Genomic DNA, 22,398 nt, shown 5'->3' on the forward strand with positions numbered 1-22,398 from the left:
TCTATGAAAACTTCATGTTGTTTTCTGTGGCCATGTTTTTGCTACTCACACCAAACATTTCTGAAAGTATGGTTTGTTTTTCCAAAAAATTGTTAATGGCTTTTGTAAAGCATTTTGGAGAGGTGTATGGTAAAGACGAGATTGTGTTTAGCGTACATCAAACAATACATCTGACACGAGTACCGCCAGTATGGTTCCCTAGACAACATCTCATCCTTTCCTTACGAGAATTATTTGGGTAAACTAAAAAAAAAATGCTACGCAAGCCATCTCAACCTTTACAACAGGTTGTCAAATGCCTTTCAGAGGAGCCAGTTTGTTTATTTCCACCACCACCTACACAACCACAGTTGTTACACCCACGCCAGGAGGGCCCATTACCCCAACACTTAAGTTCTGGCCAGCAATTTAAAAAAGTGCATTTCAATGATTTCTGTTTTTCTTCAAAGCAGGGCGATGATTGCCTAGTGATTAAAAATGAAATCGTAATGGTGAAAAACATAATTAAACATGGTGACTCTGTCTTTGTGGTTTACATGAAATTCAAGAGGAGGGAGTCATATTTCCACTATCCTTGCCCCTCCACAAGCATTGGCTGCTACAGAGTATTTGGCATAGACAGCTGCCTTAACGTTGACCGGCTTGAGGTTGTCCAGGGCAAATGTGTGTTGTTCCCAGATGGAGAGACCTTTGTGGCAATCCCTCTTCGTCACCATTCGTAAACCTATATGGGAAGAAAAAAAAAAACACACAAACCCCCCCCCCCCCCCACACACACACACACACACAAAGAAACACATCTTTACTTATGCATTAGAAGGAATCTGGACAGTTGGAGTACTCCAGCTGGATGGCAGGCACTAACTATCCTTTCCATGGAGTACTTTTTTTTATTTTTTTTATTATAGATGGCACAGATTTGGAAAGTTGTGGAATTCCAAGACCGGAGTGCAGCAGTTGTGCCGTCCAGCTGGGTGGTAGATGTTGACGGAGAAGTGGGATGCTACTGGCCACCCTTTGGCGGAAACAAAGCTGTGAAGGTCGCCATGAACTGCACCCCCCCGGGACAAGGATGGCGATTCCATCAAAAAATAAGGGTGCTGGCAACCTGTGGTGAGCTGCATAGCTACTTCATTAAACCAATGACAATACTTCAATACTGCATTAAGCCAATTTCATTAAGACTGCCTTCCCTTTCAGGCACCTTTGCCAAAGCAGGACGTTACCTGACCCGATCGCTTGAGGAAGGCTGCCTTACAGCAGACCTGCAATCGGATGATGATGATGGATGATGGGGCCAAGGAAAAGACGGTAAAAGTGTTTTCTTTTTTAAATCACAACTTGCAGTTATAAGTTCAATTACGGTTTCGTTTGTGTTTTGAGCTGTGTCAGTAAGGTCCTGGGTTTATTTTAAAGACCAAACAAAAGGTATTTGGAGGAGGACAGCGAGGAGGAGGCAGGACCAAGCCGTAGGGGGAGGAGGCCACCATCTATTGACGCCACTCAGCTGGACAGCGAGTGGCAATTCCCCTCCCTTAATGAAGGTGACTATCTGTACCACTTGTTGTTGTTGTTGTTCTACGAAAGACCTAGAAGTTGTCTGAAATAATAATGCTTTCATTTCCGTCTTCAGACACCCAGCCAGGCCTGTTTCTTCACAGCCAGCCATTAACTCATGGTAACTATGCATTTCCTTTATTTATGCCAGAAATTAAAATACCAATGAGTAAGTGAAGATATGTTTTGATCAACTGACTGCTTACTATTTTTCAGATTCACTGTCGTCAGAAACCCCGCCAGGCCCTTTCCTTCACAGCCAGCCACTAACCCATGGTAACTATGCATTGCCTTGATTTATGCCATAAACGACTAAAAAAACAAAACAAAACAACAAACAAATATCTATGTAGATGCGTTTTGATCAACTGACTATACAATTTTTCAGATTCACCCCAGCCACGTCACCGCTTCCATGGTAAGTCAAAGAGGAAATCAATCAATCAACATGAAAACTGTGAATTTAGAACAGAAATTAAATTAAGGCGCACCTTGAAGTGAACTAAATTGTACTCTCTGATATTTCAGCCACACCTCTGCCATCGCAACAGGGGAACAATCAGTTGCTGCGTGGTGAGTCCACAACTGTAATCACTGGTCATAAATGACCAGCAATGTGAAATAAAAGTCCTAATGTTTGGTGTTACTTAACAGACATGGGCATCAGCACTGTCATTGCTCTCCTTGGCCAGCTGAGGGAGGAAAACTGACTGCTTACTATTTTTCAGATTCACCGTCTTCAGAAACCCCGCCAGGCCCTTTCCTTCACAGCCAGCCACTAACCCATGGTAACTATGCATTGCCTTTATTTATGCCAAAAACGACAAAAAAACAACAAAACGACAAACAAATATCTATGTAGATGCATTTTGATCAACTGACTATACAATTTTTCAGATTCACCCCAGCCACGTCACCGCTTCCATTAAGTCAAAGAGGAAATCAATCAATCAACATGAAAATTGTAAATTTAGAACAGAAATTTAAATTAAGGCGCACCTTGTAGTGAACTAAATTGTACTCTCTGATATTTCAGCCACACCTCTGCCATCGCAACAGGGGAACAATCAGTTGCTGCGTGGTGAGTCATCAACTGTAATCACTGTTCAAAAATGACCAGCAATATGAAATAAAAGTCCTAATGTTTGGTGTTACTTAACAGACATGGGCATCAGCACAGTCATCGCTCTCCTTGGCCAGCTGAGGGAGGAAAACAGGGAGCTGAAGGGGGAAGTAGGAAGGCTGGCGCAAGAGGTCAGGGCCCTAAGGAGAGAGATGGGGAGACAAGACACACCCCAGACATCGCCCCTAATCAAGCTCCCACTCTCCACCATGGAGGAGTTTTTGGCAGCAGAGGCCCTGGTGAAGGAAGATGCCAAACAAAAGCAGCTAATGGTACTTATTGAGTCTTACCTTTCCTTTCCAGTCATCTGCAACACCTGCAAAAAGAAACACAAATACTTAATATCATTGTGAATCAATGAAACAATGATAAACACTGAATACTTTCTCATTATTGTCTTCATGCTACATTTTATTCTATCAGGTGTCTACCTTAGCCCTTTGTGGAGGAACCAACGTAGGGGTCACAGTGAGACGGATGCTGCGTAGCCTCCTGGTCAACAGCTTGGCCAGCCAATTTAACTGGGCTGGAAAGGGGGAAAAAACTGCGTTTAAGGACACCAAGATCCATGATGTCCTGTTTGGTAGGTTATGCATGTGCACAAAGCTGTAAAAGAGGGTAAAATAGTAAGCTGTCGCAAGTACTTGCACACTACTTCTAAACGTTCTTTGATAACTCCTTCACTAACTGTAACATTACGATTATAATGACAACGACAAACATATTGTGAAAGATGCAAAGGATTAAAAAGGATTAAGAAACTCACCAGGCGCCTTACTCAGAAAAAGCAGGTGTGCAGGCAAGTCCAGGGAGGCTGACTGAGTGACGAACGGTCCGGTAGTGGCATTTCTATTTCCGCTTTGTGTCAATGAGGAAATTAAAATGTTTGGTTTTTTTTTAAATCCCGTTTAAATTGTCACAAGATTCACATCTATGGTTTCTGATTTTTACATATATTTTCTGTACTAGTACCATTACTTGCCACCTACCACTAGAGTGTGACGTGCATAGTCTTAACAACTCAAACTTTAACAATTATCACCATGCAAAGTCTCAATGTTGTTTTGTTCTTTTTCTTTCAGATGCTCTACAAAAGGAGCTGCCAGGGAGCACACACGCTACTTTTAGTGACGCAATCAAGAAGTGGCTTAAGTATGCGCCAGAGAGAGAGGGAGGGATGAGGAGACGTGAGGTAGGGTGGCATTTAGAAACCCATAGCCTACTGCTGACTTTCTTTATCAATGCTGCATCAAATTAATTTTGGTTATGTTTTTCTGTTTCCATGTACAGTACAGGTGTCTGCGCCGCAGGAGGAATAGGCCACAATTATAAATTATAAATAAATCATAAAATGTTTCTAAGAACTTGTTCAAGTGTGTTCTGTTCCTTATTAAAAGTTATGCCTCATTAGATAGCTTGACAAACATTAGGAGAGGTGCATTGTTGCATGCATTTTTATATCCTGTTGTACATAAAACAGGACGTAGCCTACGCACATTGATATTAAGTTTCACTTTCATGGTTGAAGTATGCATCTGTGTGTTCATCCTAGGCAAGAGCCCCGATGCTTTATTGTTAGCTAGTTTAATTTAGTCTGTTTTGCTTAATTTGTAGCCTTCCTGTTGTACATAAAACAGGAAGTAAAGTTGGATGAATCATCGCCGAAAATTAAACTATAAATCGACCGAAATCCGTAGTTGAATAAAGGGTGAAAGGGGGTCTATTCTCTGTCGGCCACCATCCACTTTTCAACGTCGTTTCAATGCAAACTCGTATGAGCAAAGCGGTGTTGAATCAACGCCGGTGATCCACGATGATTCGACGGCGTATGGTCGAAGAACATGCCGATGATTCCCCGTCGAATCAATGCCCTTTTGCTATCTGGGTTGTTTATTACTGTGTTAGAAGTCCGTGTTTGAGCTTACCTTTGTCATAATAAGGTATTTTTCTTGATTGGGAATTTCCCATAACATTCCGGCATGCATAAAACCTTCTTCATCTATATACTTCTGCCTGCCTTTAGCGTCTCCAGTGTATTTAGAAGTCCCAAATTCTGAATACTTCAGGATGTCGTAGTGTCCCAAATCCGGTAGCTGGTTTGCTGAACACTTTTTCAAATGGAATAAATGAATTTGTGGGTAAATTAAAATGCAGCCTTTACTTTTTGTCAGATGGATAGTCAAACACAGCGAAATTCCTCCTCTGCATTTAAACCCATCTGAAGCGGTCAACACCAACACACGTGTGTGCACGCATGCACAGAAAGAGAGGGAGAGAGCACGCAAGCACAGTGTGCATAATAAATACATTTGTGGGTAAATTATATGGATCTGTGATGCCTGCATGTTTCAGCTTTTGGATGTAACGTGATCTGCTGGTATAATATAAATTTTTAATTGTCACAATGTTTTCTGCATGACACCATCTTGGTGTGACAAAGTTTCATAGCTATGTTTATTAGTTAAAGCTCCTTATGTTCAGCTGTTTCTGTAGGACCATCCTGTTTACATCAACAGGTAGGAAAACGGTCCGTTTAAAAAAAAAAAAAAGCAACCCTCAGCACATCAAAATGATCACGTCTCATCCGCATGATATTGTTGTGAGACATAGGAAAATGCCATGCACAATAATTTTTTTTTTTAATTTCAGTTGACTTCACAGTCAGCACTTTAAAGCCAATCATAAATAAGTAGAGAGCAAATAATCATGACAACTGAATTGCTATTAGAGTTGCACATTACTCATTTTGTAAGCTACGGTATATTTTGAGATGTTGCATAAGATAAATGCTTTCCTGATATAACAAATATTTAACATCTACAGTGGTGCTTGAAAGTTTGTGAACCCTTTAGAATTTTCTATATTTCTGCATAAATATGACCTAAAACAACATCAGATTTTCACACAAGTCCTAAAATTAGATAAAGAGAACCCAGTTAAACAAATGAGACAAAAATATTATATTTGGCCATTTAGGAAAATGATCCAATATTACATATCTGTGAGTGGCAAAAGTATGTGAACCTTTGCTTTCAGTATCTGGTGTGACCCCCTTGTGCAGCAATAACTGCAACTAAACATTTCCGGTAACTGTTGATCAGTCCTGCACACCGGCTTGGAGGAATTTTTGCCCATTCCTCTGTACAGAACAGCTTCAACTCTGGGATGTTGGTGGGTTTCCTCACATGAACTGCTCACTTCAGGTCCTTCCACAGCATTTCAATTGGATTAAGGTCAGGACTTTGACTTGGCCATTCCAAAACATTAACTTTATTCTTCTTTCACCATTCTTTGGTAGAACGACTTGTGTGCTTAAGGTCATTGTCTTGCTGCATGACCCACCTTCTCTTGAGATTCAGTTCATGGACAGATGTCCTGACATTTTCCTTTAGAATTCACTGGTATAATTCAGAATTCATTGTTCCATCAACGATGGCAAACCATCCTGACACAGACGCAGCAAAACAGGCGCAAACCATGATACTACCACCACGTTTCACAGATGGGATAAGGTTCTTATGCTGGAATGTAGTGTTTTCCTTTCTCCAAACATAACGCTTCTCATTTAAACCAAAAAGTTCTAGTTTGGTCTCATCCCTCCACAAAACATTTTTCCAATAACCTTCTGGCTTGTCCACATGATCTTTAGCAAACTGCAGACGAGCAGCAATGTTCTTTTTGGAGAGCAGTGGCTTTCTCCTTGCAATCCTGCCATGCACACCATTGCAGCCTTCTCAATATATTTCTGAGAAAGGGGCAAGTAAGAAAGAGTAGTAGGCAGAGGTTAAGCCAGGGATCCCAGTAGTAATTGAAAAAAATAGAGGAATGTATGTAAGAAACTATCAGCATGGGTCAAGGGGGCTGCAAGGGCAGCGCCCCTGCTGGGGGTATAGAGATCTTGCATGTGATGTCACAGCCGATCCAGATTGTGACAGACGCCATCGTGTCGGGCAAACGCCATATTCCGCCTTCTACTTCTACTTCTGGTTCTACTTCTGCTTTTACTTCTACCTTTTCTTCTGGAAAACCCTACTATATACAATTCTACTACAACAGATGCGGCTACAAGCTCTCCCTACCTGTGCACGTTTGTTATGTTTTTTGTGTGTATTTTTGCGTGTTGTTCATCTGTACCGGACTTCAATATCCACTACAACCGTATGGACTTACTGGACATTGGTTTCCAGCAGAAAATGACGGTTTGTAGCGATTTCCATCACATGCACAACATTCCGGACGAGAAAAAAAAAAATTCCGGATAAGAAAAAAAAAAACATTCCGGACGAGACCAGATAGCGAGACCAGCGGGGTCTCCGTGGATTGTTATCGGAAGCAAAGCGAAGGAGGCAGCGCCGGGAGCCGAAGCAAAAGCGAGGCTACAGGCAGAGCCGGCCTGTTGACTAAGCTCAGAAAACAGCTACTCAAACCTCCACTGCCAAGCCTCTACCTCTCCAACGCCAGATCCATGTAAACAACACGGACGATTTGGAATTACCTTATTCTATAATCGGCTGGTCAGTGCTATACTCAATACTTAAGTGACTTACCCATCCAGTGAGGATCATTTTCTTGCTTACAAGATGCCACATCTGAGTCGCTGACAAATCCTGAATTTCTGTAAAGAAAACTTTCCAGAGATTTCTAAGCACGCAGTGAGTGCTTCACCACTGAACAGCGAGGGAAAGTTAATGAGGTAATCATACACGTCCGGGTATTCCGCTGGCAGTTCAAAATCCGGTCGTGAAAACTCCGTCCGGAAAGCCATAAGGGTCACAAATCTGTAGATCGTTTATTTTAGACATATATCCAGTTATCTGTTCATTAGAAAAATGAGCCGTGTAGTCCGTCGGTTGAAATTGATCCATTCTGTACACGAGTGCAGCAGTATTCAGCCGTGTTTTTGACCGACACGATGGCGGTTGTGTACTTTCCGGTCACGTGACTGCAAGATCTCTATAGGGGGTGAAGCCCCCTGAAGCTGTTGAGATTTTAACATTTAAAGATGCTATAGAACACATTTTTTTTTATATAGATTTAACATAGAAAAGCAACAGAATTTGAAAATAATGTGCATCTATTTGATGCCATATTTTGTAATCTATGACATAAGTGGCAAAAAAATTATTTATAAAAATTAGACGAAAATGTAGCTTTGAAGAATATACTTGCCTAAATATTCCACTGATTTTGTTATAATATAACAATAGTATCCATAGTTCATCTCATTTGTTTATTTTTTTGTTTTGAGTTAATGTCAATACTAGTACTAGTCAATACTAATACTACTTTTGGATAAGCCACATTCATTTTTCAAAAATCATGAATATGAGCAGAAATCAATTATTCAGTAATATTAGATATATACATATGTACAGCAAATATTGGAGATATTTGATTTAAACCTTTTTCTTTCTGAAAGGTTTCACTGCAGAAGAATTTAATGCTCTTTTCTGGGGTGCATTCTGTGATCTTTCCTCCAGTTTTCTCTGCTTTTGTTTCTCTGATCTTTCCTTCTGCTTTTTCTGATGTTCCTGCAGTGCTCTTTTGGATAGTTTCTTGGCTACTCTGTTCGCATGAGCTTTTGTTTCAAGTTCTGTATTCACCACATTCATTATCTCTTCTTGGATTCAACTTCCTCTCTGGCTAAGCGCAACTACGCTTTCCACGACATATTGAATTAAGTTCAACGCATTAGAAACAAAAGCACGAACGGAGTTAAAACACGTTTTCTAGCAAATGGGCGCAGCCATATTGTTTTCTCGTTCTATCGCATACAGTCTTGCAGTATTTACATCAATTTAACTTCCAAGTGTTCCTGAATGTCAACGAGAATAAACAAAGCCGACAAAAACATCACTAAACAAGAAAACCAAATCAGAACGTATTTTGCTGGTCACTTTACCTAAACATATTTTTAATGGATATACAAGAGATTAAAAAAAAAAACCAATGCTTTGGCTCGAAAAATAGCGGAATTCCGCTAAATAGTGGACATCTGGGATCCATGTTAAGCGTAAGCTGAGCAGAGGCTGCGTTAGCCGCTGCCGCAATGTATAAAAAAGAGGGGGGTCTGGGGGTCCTCCCCCGGAAAATTTTTAAAATGTAGATGTTAAATGGTGAATTCTGAGTGATCCTGAATGCAAAATTGTATTTTTATGAAGTATAAATTATGAAGTAAAAACTTATGAATTTCAATTCTTTGAAAAACCACTGTGAGTAGCCGGCAATGGAGCATTTGTAGGCGGCAAAATCACCGGTTGCCAGCAGTTATTGAGAGGACTGCATTGTTGTTCAGTGTGCTCCTGATGGTGGACTCATGAACATTTGTAGTAGGGAGTGCACGCACATCCAACTTTTCACAGGTGCAGGGTAAAAATGTCTGTCAATTAAAAAGAAAAAATATACCCACACACTCTTGCTGCTGCTCTCAGTGATTTAATTGATAGATACACAATGTTTCGACTGTAGTAGGTCTTCGTCAGGTGTTAACAATAACAAAGGATGGGAGGGGATATACCCATCAAAATAGGCATTGCTCTCAATTATCCAATCAAGGAGTAAGTAGTATTCATAAACTTATGAGTGTAAAAAATACATACATTTTTTATATACAAATTTTACAATACATTGTTCTTATATTACTACTACAAATGTTGTACATTGACAATCTTGGCAGTAAAAACAGTATCAAAAGCGTATCAAAAGCATATCAAAACCCTCCCCCAAAAATCTGTTCAAGTGCTACAAAACAAAGAAGGATTTTTCAAAAAAAAAAAAAATTCCATATATAAAAAAAGCACAAATGTGATAGTCAAACATAAAGTATGGTACAAACTGAATTAATTCATAAAAGAGGCTTGAGGTCAAACTTTTCATTTAGTCCATATGGTGCCATAGTACTGAGGGCGTATATGTGGAAAGTTTCATGTTGTAAGTGTTCATAATTACCACCTCTAGGGGGCCGTTCCATCTTTTCGATGCCCACATAGCGCAGAGAACTAATACTATGTCCTGCTTTTCTAAAATGTAGTGCCACAATTTTTTTTTCATCCCCACATCTTATATTATATTGTCCCGGGGCTCCCTCATGCCTGTGTTACCTTCTGGCTCTCTCCTTTTAGTTATGCTGTCATAGTTAGTTGCCGGAGTCCCTGCTTGTACTCGGTGCAATATGTATACTGTTCCTACTTATTCAGGTGACATTGGGCATACCTAACCACCTGTGTTTTCTTTCCCTCCCCCCCACCCTAAATCTGTCCCTCTGAGTTACATGGAGTCAACAGAAAATCTTTTGGTGGAGAGGGTGGAGACCTCGACTGGCTATTGTAGCCTGCAGGGAATCGGCCGTCAGACATTCTGTCGCATGTCCCAGACCCGGTGAAATGTAACTGAATTGTCTTGGCCAGCCCTAAGGGTCCCATCTGCATCTCATCATTGCTGAGGAGTGTGCTCCCATCACCCAATCAAGCATCCAGCCAGAGCAGGTCATGATATATTTTACCATATTAACATGCCATTGTTGTGTGTTTATGCCTGATGTAAAGACTCTCGTCTCTGCGAGCCTACCACACAGATTTAATACTTGTCATTTTTAGGGCATACCTAACAACGTGTTTTCTTCCCCCCCCCCCCCAATCTGTCCCTCTGAGTTACATGTTGATCCTGGGATTGAGATGCTGGCCTCTTCTGCCCCTTGGACCTGCTTGATCCATCCTGGTGCCGTGTCTGGTCGGAGTTTTATCGCACCGCTCCTGTGAAGGACGGCCCCATGAGGACAGTTGAGGGTTATACCTGTTAAAACTGTTATTATTATAGTCAGGCTGTCTGTTGTTGCCCAAATGAGGATGGGTTCCCTTTTGAGTCTGGTTCCTCTCCAGGTTTCTTCCTCATGTCGTCTGAGGGAGTTTTTCCTTGCCACCGTCGCCACAGGCTTGCTCATTGGGGATAGATTAGGGATAAAATTAGCTCATGTTTTAAGTCGTTCAAATTCTGTAAAGCTGCTTTGCGGCAATGTTTATTGTTAAAAGCGCTATACAAATAAACTTGATTTGATTTGATATTACTACGATGTTCACTAATGCATGTACGAAGGGCCCTGCAGGTTTTACCAACATATCCAAGACCACAGGGGCATTTAATTAAATAAAACAACAAAAGTGGTGCTGCAGGTAATGGCCCCATGGATCTTCAAATGCTTACCACTATGGGGATGTGTGCATGTCTTACATTCTGTGGTATAGCCACACTGTGCACAGCCTCCACATTTGTAGTTCCCATCTGGGATGTTGATGGTTCCTGTGTGTCTGCTAGCCGGTATATGGACCCTCACTACCTGGTCTCTAATACTGGGTGGGCGTCTGTAGACCAGCCTAGGTGGTTCGTTAAAAACATTGATAAGTCTTGGATCAGATTTCACTATATGCCAATGTTTCTGTATAATCCTTTTGAACTCAAATCCCAATGGGGAATGTTTAATCACACAGAAGATGGGATTACTCTTTTTTTAGTGTTAGGCTGTAAAGATTCATCCTGAGTAACAGTACTGAATCTATTCACCACAGAGTCAGTCCATTCTTGTTTATAGCCCCTATCCAAGAATCTCTCTTTTAAAATCTTTGCTTGATGTTCATGACTCACATCAGAGCTACATATTCGTCTAATCCGGTGAAACTGACTTACAGGAAGACTCTTAATGAGGCGAGTAGGGTGAAAACTACTATTACAACGTGAAACCACATATACGCCCTCAATTCTATGGCACCATATGGACTAAATGAAGAGTGTGACCTCAAGCCTTTTTTATGAATTAATTCAGTCTGTACCATACTTTGTTTGACTATCACATTTGTGCTTTTTTTATATATGGAATTTTTTTTTTTTGAAAAATCCTTCTTTGTTTTGTTTTTTAGCACTTGAACAGATTTTGGGGGGAGGGTTTTGATATGCTTTTGATACTGTTTTTACTGCCAAGATTGTCAATGTACAACATTTGTAGTAGTAATATAAGAACAATGTATTGTAAAATTTGTAAGTAAAAAAAATTTATTGTATGTATTTTTTACACTCAAGTTTATGAACACTATTTACTCCTTGATTGGATAATTGAGAGCAATGCCTATTTTCATGGGTATATATCCCCTCCCATCCTTTGTTATTGTTAACACCTGACAAAGACCTACTACGGTCGAAACGTTGTGTATCTATCAATAAAATCAGAGAGCAGCAGCAGCAGTAGTGTGCGGGTATATTTTTTCTTTTTAATTGACGGACTTATGAACATTAACATTAGCCAAAGTGAGAGAGGCCTTTAGTTACTTAGAAGTTACCCTGGGGTTCTTTGTGACCTCGCCCACTATTGCATGCCTTGCTCTTGGAGTGATCTTTGTTGGTCAGCCACTCCTGGGGAGGGTAACAATGGTCTTGAATTTCCTCCATTTGTACACAAACTTTCTGTCTGTGGATTGGTGGAGTCCAAACTCTTTAGAGATGGTTTTGTAACCTTTTCCAGCCTGATGAGCATCAACAACGCTTTTTCTGAGGTCCTCAGAAATCTCCTTTGTTCGTGCCATGATACACTTCCACAAACATGTGTTGTGAAGATCAGACTTCTATACCCTGTCCACACTAGGGATTTTGTAACGATACGAAACTACTTTCGTACCACAACACCTGTCCACACTAGCAACTATAACGGTACTGTAGCGGTATAACTGTATCGGTACGAAACCCACAAATGTATGGGTTTCGTACCGGTACAGTATCGGTACTGTAGCGCTTCGCGTAGTGTGGACAGATGAAGCGGCTCTGTATCGATACAAATATAATGCCTATGCGCAAAGTCACACACCTCAATCGATGTCTTCGCTGAATAAAATAGTGAAGAACGGAGATTCGTTTGTTTTTTTCTCAACTGCCTCGCGCATTTTATACAATTCGACTGAATAAATGACCACCAGAAATACAGACTGTACATTGACAACAAAAAGCACACACGCGTTGTTTCATCCGCCATATATTCTCGGAAGGAAGTTACTCGGTAACTACGGAAACATTTCGTGCACGTGCATTTCAACTACCTTGAAAGAAAACCACAAACATTTCTCACTAGTGTGGACAGATGCACTAAACTGTACCGGTATACTTTGTATTGATACAGTTATACCACTTTCGTACCAGTATAAGTGTGAACACAGCATTATAGATCCTTGTCCTTTAAATAAAACCAGGTGCCCACTCACACCTGATTGTCATCCCATTGATTGAGAACACCTGACTAATTTCACCTTCAAATTAACTGCTAATTCTAGAGGTTCACATACTTTTGCCACTCTCAGATATGTAATCTTGGATCATTTTCCTCAATAAATAAATGACCAAGTATAATATTTTTGTCTCATTTGTTTAACTGGGTTCTCTTTATCTACTTTTAGGACTTGTGTGAAAATCTGATGTTTTAGGTCATATTTATGCAGAAATATAGAAAATTCTAAAGGGTTCACAAACTTTCAAGCACCACCGTAGGTCTTTCTATAGGCTGTGTACAAGGACTGGTGAATTTAATAAAAAGGATCAATGATTGAGCATCAGATCAATATCTGATTCATTGCCTTGTATTCATGTTTTATTAAGGAATTTATTTCTGTATAAGGAAAAGGAAATAAAGCATCAGGTTCTCAATTACACAACATTGAACATTTAATTGAACCCAAACAAAACACATAACTACTTTACTATGCAGTCTTTCTACACAAAAAGTTCAGAGTTCAAAATGATGAACGGCAAACACAAGCAGCAATGTTAAAATATTAAAGTACTGAGGGCAGATGAACTCAATCGCAAAAGTCCTAAGCCCAACACCACACTGCATCATTCGACTGAAATAAGTTCATGGCGCCACCTGGTGCATGTGAATGAGAGAGAGAGTGAGAGTGTGTGTTTGAGTGAGAGGACTCATGGCATGGCCCTGATTCACAAAGCAACAGCAAACACACTAACAACACAATACATGGTGCGATTCTCCCATCTGACTGTGCAGCTTCCTACAGAAAAAGAAAAAGAAGACACGATTATAAACATCACCAGCTGCACAGATGTCGACGTTTCATCCAGGATTAGGTGGCGTTACTTGTATACATTACTGCATTTGCAAATTTAATGTCAATGACAAAACACAACATACTGAACCACTAAAGCCTCAGCAAAGTGTGAAAGTAAAGAATAATCGGAAAATAATCCTATAACCAATAGGATAATGTAAAAATTATCAGTGGCAGGCTGGTGTGATGCTTTCTGACGCAGCGCACTTAGTCAGCAGCCTGAAGTGGTTATTTTCCTGTAACACAGCGTCCCAGAGTTTTATATAATACCTATAATTCCAGAGCACGTACAAAAATTAAGTCATTTATATTAAAGAACAGCACATTTCTTTTATCCTTTTAATGGTGTGGAACATCCACAAAACAAGCAAGTTTTAGTGGCGGCTGGTCAATAGGGGGTGCCACCCCCTTCCAATTACTCAGATTATGTTGTCCTGGGTATGAATTTAAACTGCAACCGGTGGTGAGTCTCAGGAGTTACCCTTAATCACCATTGCTCCCAGGTCCACTCTGACCTGGAGTGGTAGCACCTCCCTGGGTTCCAGCTATGGGTTAAATAGTACATCACCAATAAGGCGCTGGTAGCAGGGCACTTTTCCGTGCAATGCGACAGATGAATCCAACAGGATCAATGGCACACCACCAGGTGGCATGCAGAAGAGCCACTCAAATGGCCCACGGATGGCATCACTTGGCAAGTCAGTTGTCACTGCAGGGCAATTTCTATACCCATCAGGTATGTGGCACTTGTGTGTACCACTTGACATCTTGTGCTCAACTTTAGGTGAATGGGAATAACTACTGACCAAACTAGAACAATAACATCTCTTTATTTGCATCCCTCACTGCCATTTCTGCCTACAGCTAGGAGCCTCCTTTTATTTAGGCTACTGAGGTTAATTTACTCAGTTCATTTTTCTTTTTGAATTTGAGACTTTGAGCTTGAGCTCTCACGTTCAATATCAAACATGTCTAGACTCTGGCTTTGATCTAGTCTGGGATATTTCCATCGAAAATCTGGCACAGTCACAGTGTTCATCCAAGATATCAATGTCAGATTTGCAACAAAAACGGACAAAACGACGAGACAGATTTTGTTTGGGTTTTTTTTCCTTTCGCTCTTGCATACCATCATAAAATGCTATAGGGGGTCCATGCAAATGGTACTATGCACACGTGTAAAAATGATCACGTACACCATCAATATCACCAGAAGGTGAATGTCTGTCCATAACTGATGACTTTACGGTTTGTACAGTTTACTGCTGCACATGCAGACATTTTTCTTGCAATTCTTCTCACCAACTACATACTTGTCCAGTTTTGTGTAGCTTCCAGTAGTCTAAATGACCATTCTGCTCCACAATGCGAGTGGTAAGATGTCGGCCAGATGGCTTCACTCTGACGAGCATATGAGCTCTCCAGGTTTTATATAGAGCTCAGTGGGCTACACAAATTTCTGGAGAGCAGGTGGCCTGAGGATGCGTTTAAATTGGCCGATTCAAAACCTGGCCTGGGGGGCAGCAAAGTGCGCCCAGACACGCCTTCTTTTATTAGCAGCCAATTGGAATTGGGGTTCCCCCCCATGTGATTGGACAGTTTTCTACGGACCTTCAGATTTGCACCTGTCACTCACTGCTGCTCGTGAGACCAGAGCTTTCACAAGATAGCAAGTTCAAGTGGACCCATGGAGAAAGAAAATGTTATTTATTTACAGAAATATCCTTTTATACAGTGTATACTGGAAGAAGAAGAAAAAAAAAAAAAGAGAATAAAGGAGCTTGGACCAGACCAGCCCAATTTCAACATAGGTGATCGGGGGCGGGCTTACACTCGAAGCTTCTCTCACCCTTGTTATGACAAACAGAGCTGCAAGCTGGATGGATGAACATGATCATGTAGATTTTGTTGATCATATTTAATGGCATACATTCTTTTGTCTTACCTTTCTTGGCTTCTTTAAATAAAGGCTTTCCTCATAATGTGAATATTTCTTAACACAAACTAAATAAAAATTAAAACTAGCTCTTAATTCCTCAAAAATAAAAACCACACAAACTACTTATGCACTCCTAAAACCAGACAAATGAAAAAAAAACAATAATAAAAACTAATGAAAATGTCAAAACTACAATAACTCTGCCCCAATACTGTGCTCCCCCCCCTTTTTTTTTTTAAGCACCAGCAGCCGCTGGTTAGCTTGTAACAACAGCAAAACTAGAAAAGCACTCGGAGAGCGCAGACCTCCACCAAGAATCCTTTAAAAAATTCCAGGATCCAGACGGTGATCCCGATCACCGCCAAAATTTAACGGATTGTTACTTGTGCCCAGTCACACCTCTGGAAAAACCTTCAGAGCAATCCGTTCATAACTTTTTTCCGTAATGTTGCTAACAGACAAACCAACGCTACCGAAAACACAACTTCCTTGGCGGAGGTAACAACTATTTTTCTCCATTACCATCTTCTCTTTTTTTCCCCCCTCTGGATGTTAAGGGGGAGGGAAAAAAAGGCAAGAGACAGCAGTCGCTCCTGAAAACAAGCCCACTGAGGAAACTCACTGATGAGACAGACACTAGAAAACGACTTCCGTAAATGTTTAAAAAAAAAAAAACTAACTGAAGCCTTCACCATATCAATGACTATATATTTTCTTTGTTAATCGAATTTTTTTGTGGAGTGTCTGCTCATACAAGCTCCTGTGCATGATGTGTTGTATATAGCAACAACAATATATTAGAACTAGAAAAGCACTCGGAGAGCACAGACCTCCGCCAAGAATCCTTTAAAAAAATTCCGGGATCCAGACGGTGATCCGGATCACCGCCAAAATTTAATGGATTGTTACTTGTGCCCAGTCACACCTCTGGAAAAAACTTCAGAGCAATCCGTTCATAACTTTTTCCGTAATGTTGCTAACAGACAAACCAACAAACAAACCAACGCTACCGAAAACATAACCTCCTTGGCAGAGGTAATGAGTCCATTTATACAGTATAAACCTTTGATGTCCTGCACCCAGAACTTCAATCAGAGCTACTGTTATAGAAAATTAATTAACACCTTCTGACCAATCACACCAAAGAATTTAACAATACTGTAGTATAAACACAATTCCTTCTTATTGGTTTATATTTAAAAATATTTTTTGCTTTATCTGGAAAAAAGGCACAGCTGGCAAATAGTTGAACGTAGGTCAATTTAAATATAAATTAAACATGCTGTTGCTATAAACTGATAAAAAAATACATCACCACATTATTATTATTTTTAATGTTAGCACAGGAAACTTCTTGTGGTATAAGAGGAATAAAACACTTTGTGCTGTTCAAAAAAAAAAAAAAAAACTTCACAGCCTCAAATCTCTCTGCCATTGATTATTTTTGACTCCTGTCTGATGCAGTTACAAATTTCTCCATAGTTTGTGCATAGAAGGTTAAGCACAAACCTAAACATGCCTCATCGCTTACCGTCAGTGGTGGTGTCCCAGTAACAGGAGTTAGCCGTATGGAGTCCTGCACCACTCTTCTGCATTATAGCACAGTTAACTAAATGACAATATATATGCATATAAGGATATGGATATACACAGTTTAGAATAAGTAAATTTTTTTACATTTTATTCTTAGACAAATGATGACATTACCAATGTACTTAAAAGCTTTCCCCTGTTTAACCAGCTGAGTGAGAGAGTGCTCTACAATGCTCGCTGTCCACTGGTTCACTTTGTTTTGTCTGTAATCTTCACCTCCAATTACACTCTCGATGCACTGCCCAACACACACACACACACACACACACACACACACACAGTTCAATCAACTCATAACAGGGACAACACATTAAATTCACTTTTTCCTATCCTGGTTATGTAATTTCCTTTGTGATGCTGATGCAAGTTACCTCTTTAACTGTGTTACTTGCATCATCGGGACTGAATACAACCTAAATAAAAGAAAGAAAAACAGGGAGAAGTCAATAAAATGCTGCACTTTTCCTGTACAATCATTTCTGCATCTTTACTCAGAGCTTCCAAACATTTTAGCCATGTAATATTGATCCATTTCTGAATTCACTATTAGAACTACCTGAATGTTTAAAAACTAGAACTGTGAGTAAACTCACTATAGAATACCCCCCGCTTATAAGCCTGTCATCATATATTGCCATATGGAAAGAAAAAGAAAGAAAGCACAACTTTATTCATCACATACTTGTGAAATTTCCTCTCTGCATTTAACCCATCTGAAGCAGTGAACACACACATGTAAGGTTTTATTCCTTTGTAAGGATAAATAATTGTAAGTATTTATTCTTGACCAAGAAGGCAGTAATTTATTTTGTGACAAAATTGTAAGGAGTTATTCTGTTCAGTTAAAATGACCTTCTGTCTCAGCTAGACATTGTTTAAAAATTTCATTCTGTCTGAACATTGCTATCATATCAGAACATTCTGCTTATTTTGATATGAAATATGTATTATTGATCAGATTATTGAGTCTGAACAGCGCCAAGGTCTGCAGTGATGTCAGACACACCCACACACAGCTACATATCCAACGTGTATTTGGGATTAAAAGTTAAAGTCATGATTTAAGTTAGTTTTATAGCTACACGTGATTTAGGATTGTTAGATTTAACCAGTCTCTTCAGTGTTGAATTTGAAATGATTGAATGTTAGATTTAATGTTAGATTTAAAGCTGCATTAAATGATTCATGTTAGTTTTATAGATTTATATTAGCCTTATTGCTGCACAAGGTGTTAAGACTTTATGATTTTAATATTTTAGAGCTTTTTAAGATCCTTTATTATTTTAGACTATTACATATACTATAACAGTGATTTTAAACTATTCCTGTGTAACCTGACCTTCGTCCAGTGGAGAAGACACTTCTTTGTTAGACTAAACATAGTCTTTGTTAAAAATTGTCATGACTGATCCAAGGTTTCACTCACATACACACGTATAAAACCCCTGTATACTCTCGTCTCAGAGGGGACTTGCGAATAAAGATTGCGAACTACTTTGTGGGGTTCTTGTCTTTTTTCTGAGACTCACCCCCAGACGTCTGGGTGACACGAGGGGACTGATCTCGAGATGGTGAGGGCCAGAGGTGAAGAAACCTTTCAACACACATGTGAGCAATGAGCGCACACACATACTCAGAGCAGTGGGCAGCCATGCTAACAGCACCCGGGGAGCAGTTGGGAGTTAGGTGCCTTGCTCAAGGGCACCTCAGCCCAAGGCCATCCCATATTAACCTAACCTGCATGTCTTTGGATTGTAAGGGAAACCGGAGCACCCGGAGGAAACCCACACAGACACAGGGAGAACATGCAAACTCCACACAGAAAGGCCGCTGGGTTCGAACTCCGAACCTTCTTGCTGTGAGGCGACCATGCTAACCACTACACCACCCAACGTAAGAGAATAAGCTGAATTATCTCCCCTTTGAAACAACAGACCGGAACTATTTTCCTTCATGCAAATCTTCAGGCAGTATACTGCAACTGTGTAAAATTTCATCAAAATCCATCAAACCGTTTAGGAGTAGTTGCGCTTACAAGACACATGGACAGACAGGATGAGTCCTATATATACCCCCCTAAACTTTTTTTTTTTTTGGGGGGGAGAATAATGTTGAAGTTTGTCCCTATGATTAATACCGTGCACTTATTAGGGACTTTGCTCATTTTATAAGCCAGGCGTATTGTGGAGAACCCTGTTCCTCACCCCATAGGGGTACAGGGTTAGGAAACACTGGAGAACCTGGACTTCAAACCAACCCATGAACATACTCCTTAAACGTGTTTATTTTTCAACTGTGTATATTTTAGGATTCTTCTATTTCTTTATTTTCTTTAGATTATTACTTTTGTCTTTTTTCAAATTATTTTATCTTAACTGTTCAAGCACCAACCACCAAAGTAAATTCCCTGTATTGTATATGAGAACGGACTTGGCAATAAACTCAATTCTGATTCTGAATCCGATTCTGATGAACACCCAGAATGCACTATGGGTCAGGGACCAGGGGGACAGGGCACTATTTTCAGTCACAGCTTTGTTGATAGTCACCCATCTCTACCTTTACATAAACAAACATTCTCCACAGAAACATCATTCAGCCACACCCGGAAATCTCCATTCTACATAACTGCAACGGAATTGTTCACAATAAACAGCTTTGCTCATTTAAGTAGTACAATAACAAATGCATTTTAACTCCTTAAACGTATATCGTCCTATTAGTTGATTAATAATGTATTTTAACTGCCCGACGTCATGTTTCCGATCTCACCGGTCTCCGTACATAAAATATAACTTATTTTCCGTCTATAAGTCAACAAATTTCCACAAGTTTACCTCTTCTCCGGAATTAAAGTCCTCCATTATTTCTCTGTGTAAAAAAAAAAGTAAAGCACGAACACAACAAAAGCTTTCGAGTCACTGCCCGATTCTGCACCCAGGTGGCAAGATGCAATGCGCATGCGTGAAATAGCGCGCATGCGCAGAGTTCACTGTATGGTTCACGACGTTTTGGTGCAGCGCCATCGAGCGACAGTCATCCACAATTACAGCAAACGTGTTGTGGTATTATTTTCCTATAACAGCACAGGTGTATGGAGTCACAGGTGTGCCTAAAAAGAATACATTTTTAAAATAATTTTTAAAAATTATTTTTTCTTTCTTGCTTTTGTTTTTCCCCGATTGATTTTTCTTTTGCTTGAGTGTCCAAGCTGTCAATCAACTAGCTAGTTTGGGCGGGCCTTCCTGCCCAGGCTAAGTTGGCAATGGATCGTTTTCACATGATGTCACAAAGCTAGCAATTCTCCAGGGTCCACTATTACTGGGGTTAAGCAGTGAGGTGTGGTGTGGTTCATTGAGCAAGCTTTGTTAACACATACGTATAAAATTTTAAAGCCTTAAAATTAAACTAGTCCAAAGTTAAAGCTTTAAAGCCAACAATGATACATACCTGCTGCATTCATGGCTGCAATAAAAGGTGCAATGTTCCAGTTAGTCATAGCTTTCACTGCATTCTCGCAATTCAAGAGCATGAAGATTGCAAGGATTAAAAAACAAACAAAAAACTATCAGCCATCTAAACTCCTATTTATACCTGAACATTCCTAATTCCACAGGTCACTTTATACTATTGCACTTTATAATATTTTTGCTGCTGCATAATTTAATACACTTCATATTTAATTCTGTGCTGAGCCAAATTGCAACGAAATTTCATTCGGTGGACACGTGTTGCATACTGAATGACAATAAAGGTTGTCTAAGTGTCTAAGAGAGTAGAGTCTGCTCAGACCATTTCATTCGTGATATTAAATAAACAACTAAGCAGCAAAATGTGTAATCATATCCTGTAATATTGTGTAAACACTGCCTGCCCGGTCAGTGTTTTCACTGTAATCTAGATTTATTATTTATTGCTCACTAACATTGTAGCAGATTATTGATTATTTACTCATCCAGGGGGACTTTGTCATATAATTTATTATCTCTGTTGAATCAGACAAAGACTGTGTTTGTTTTTGTGGCTACTGCCTCTGTGAGGCAGTAGCCACTATGTCATCGTGTTGTTAGAATGCAAGAATGAATGTAACAATAGCACACTGCGCATATGCATACAGGTGTTCCTATATTAAAATGGCCCGTGAGTGTATACAATTCGGTTCACCATTCAAAATAAATGGACTAGCCTAAAGAAATCGCTTTCAGACAAGTTTATGCTTATTACCGAGGGAAAGTGCATTCCTATTTTAAAATATACTCCAGGTTGTCCACCTTTCCTTGCTTTCTTTGGCCAGTGGTCCCATGTGTGATGTAGATGTGACGCATTTCTGAATTGTTACAGGAAGTTGTCGAAAAGAGTATCGAGACCACTGAGCTCTAGCACCGGGCCTTTTCCGGGAAATAAGAGTTTGGGTCATGGCGACAGCGTGTGTATGTCAGCCTCGGTTCAGAGGTTTCAGTTTCGAAAACTGTAAGAGGTAGAATAATATAAAGTACAGACACTTGGTATATTTTACTTCTGTGATTTTTAAATTGTTCATTTTTGGATTACGCTTCATTTTTGTGGCTACTGCCTCATAGAGTAAATATATATGCTATATTTACTGTATGGGCATGGTATCAGAAAACAATTTTATTTATAAGCAGTAGCCACATGTACCCATAGGGTACCTATTTTTATTTGTGAAGCAATACTCTCCATTATTTTGTACAGTTGACCCCAGGTATTTGAACTCCCTGCTTTGACCAGTTCTGTTCCTACTGAGTACAGAGAGTGCCAGTCAAAACCCCAAAGCAACTGGAATCAAAATGGGCTAAAGCCAGAAAGTCTAATAAGGACCAGTATGATGCAGCCAATGCACTTTTTGAGTCGTCAGTGAGTGTTCAGGAAATTGAACAGAATGAACAACTTGCTGACACAGAACCCACACCAAGTACATCAAGAGAAACAGCTTTGAATGTTGTTGAAGAGACTGAACATGACCAAAACTCTGAATGTGACTCTGAGATGGGTAAAAAAAAAAAACTAGTGTTGAATGTCAAAGACTAATTACTGAAACTTTGGATCTGAAATCTAGGCTTCAGAATTCC

At 39.9% G+C, this 22,398-nt stretch overlaps 2 protein-coding genes across 3 annotated transcripts; one reads left to right on the top strand and one right to left on the bottom strand.

Annotated features, from left to right (window-relative positions):
* Positions 1-888: 888 nt before the first annotated feature.
* Positions 889-3,392, top strand: LOC132874754 (uncharacterized). 2 transcript variants are annotated; one of them, XM_060911142.1, is made up of 11 exons: positions 889-1,113; positions 1,201-1,311; positions 1,417-1,544; positions 1,634-1,678; positions 1,774-1,833; positions 1,946-1,975; positions 2,086-2,130; positions 2,286-2,345; positions 2,594-2,638; positions 2,720-2,952; positions 3,104-3,392. In XM_060911142.1, the coding sequence occupies exons 2-11, from the start codon at positions 1,289-1,291 to the stop codon at positions 3,290-3,292; spliced, it is 858 nt and encodes a 285-aa protein (XP_060767125.1). In that variant the 5' UTR covers positions 889-1,113; positions 1,201-1,288; the 3' UTR covers positions 3,293-3,392. The 2 variants fall into 2 exon arrangements, with proteins under 2 accessions (XP_060767125.1, XP_060767126.1); XM_060911143.1 differs by lacking the exons at positions 1,774-1,833; positions 1,946-1,975; positions 2,086-2,130.
* Positions 3,393-13,274: 9,882 nt separating this feature from the next.
* On the bottom strand, positions 13,275-20,271 carry dynlt3 (dynein light chain Tctex-type 3). The gene is made up of 5 exons (XM_060911279.1): positions 20,146-20,271; positions 17,680-17,721; positions 17,423-17,546; positions 17,247-17,324; positions 13,275-13,719 (listed from the first exon to the last, which is right to left on the bottom strand). Exons 1-5 carry the CDS (start codon positions 20,170-20,172, stop codon positions 13,649-13,651), a joined length of 342 nt encoding a protein of 113 aa, XP_060767262.1. The 5' UTR covers positions 20,173-20,271; the 3' UTR covers positions 13,275-13,648.
* Positions 20,272-22,398: the final 2,127 nt, after the last annotated feature.

The sequence above is a fragment of the Neoarius graeffei genome, chromosome 27 (assembly GCF_027579695.1).
Source record: "Neoarius graeffei isolate fNeoGra1 chromosome 27, fNeoGra1.pri, whole genome shotgun sequence".
Taxonomy (NCBI): Eukaryota; Metazoa; Chordata; class Actinopteri; order Siluriformes; family Ariidae; genus Neoarius; species Neoarius graeffei.

Coding starts and splice junctions, on each gene's coding strand:
- dynlt3 (XM_060911279.1), bottom strand. CDS start 20,172: ATGGAGGACTTTAATTCCGGAGAAGAG. Junction 17,722..20,145: donor ACTTTAATTCCGGAGAAGAG/GTAAACTTGTGG, acceptor TCTTTTATTTAG/GTTGTATTCAGTCCCGATGA. Junction 13,720..17,246: donor CTGGGACACCACCACTGACG/GTAAGCGATGAG, acceptor CTTTTTCTGTAG/GAAGCTGCACAGTCAGATGG.
- LOC132874754 (XM_060911142.1), top strand. CDS start 1,289: ATGATGGGGCCAAGGAAAAGACG. Junction 1,834..1,945: donor CAGCCAGCCACTAACCCATG/GTAACTATGCAT, acceptor ACAATTTTTCAG/ATTCACCCCAGCCACGTCAC. Junction 2,131..2,285: donor GAACAATCAGTTGCTGCGTG/GTGAGTCCACAA, acceptor ACTATTTTTCAG/ATTCACCGTCTTCAGAAACC.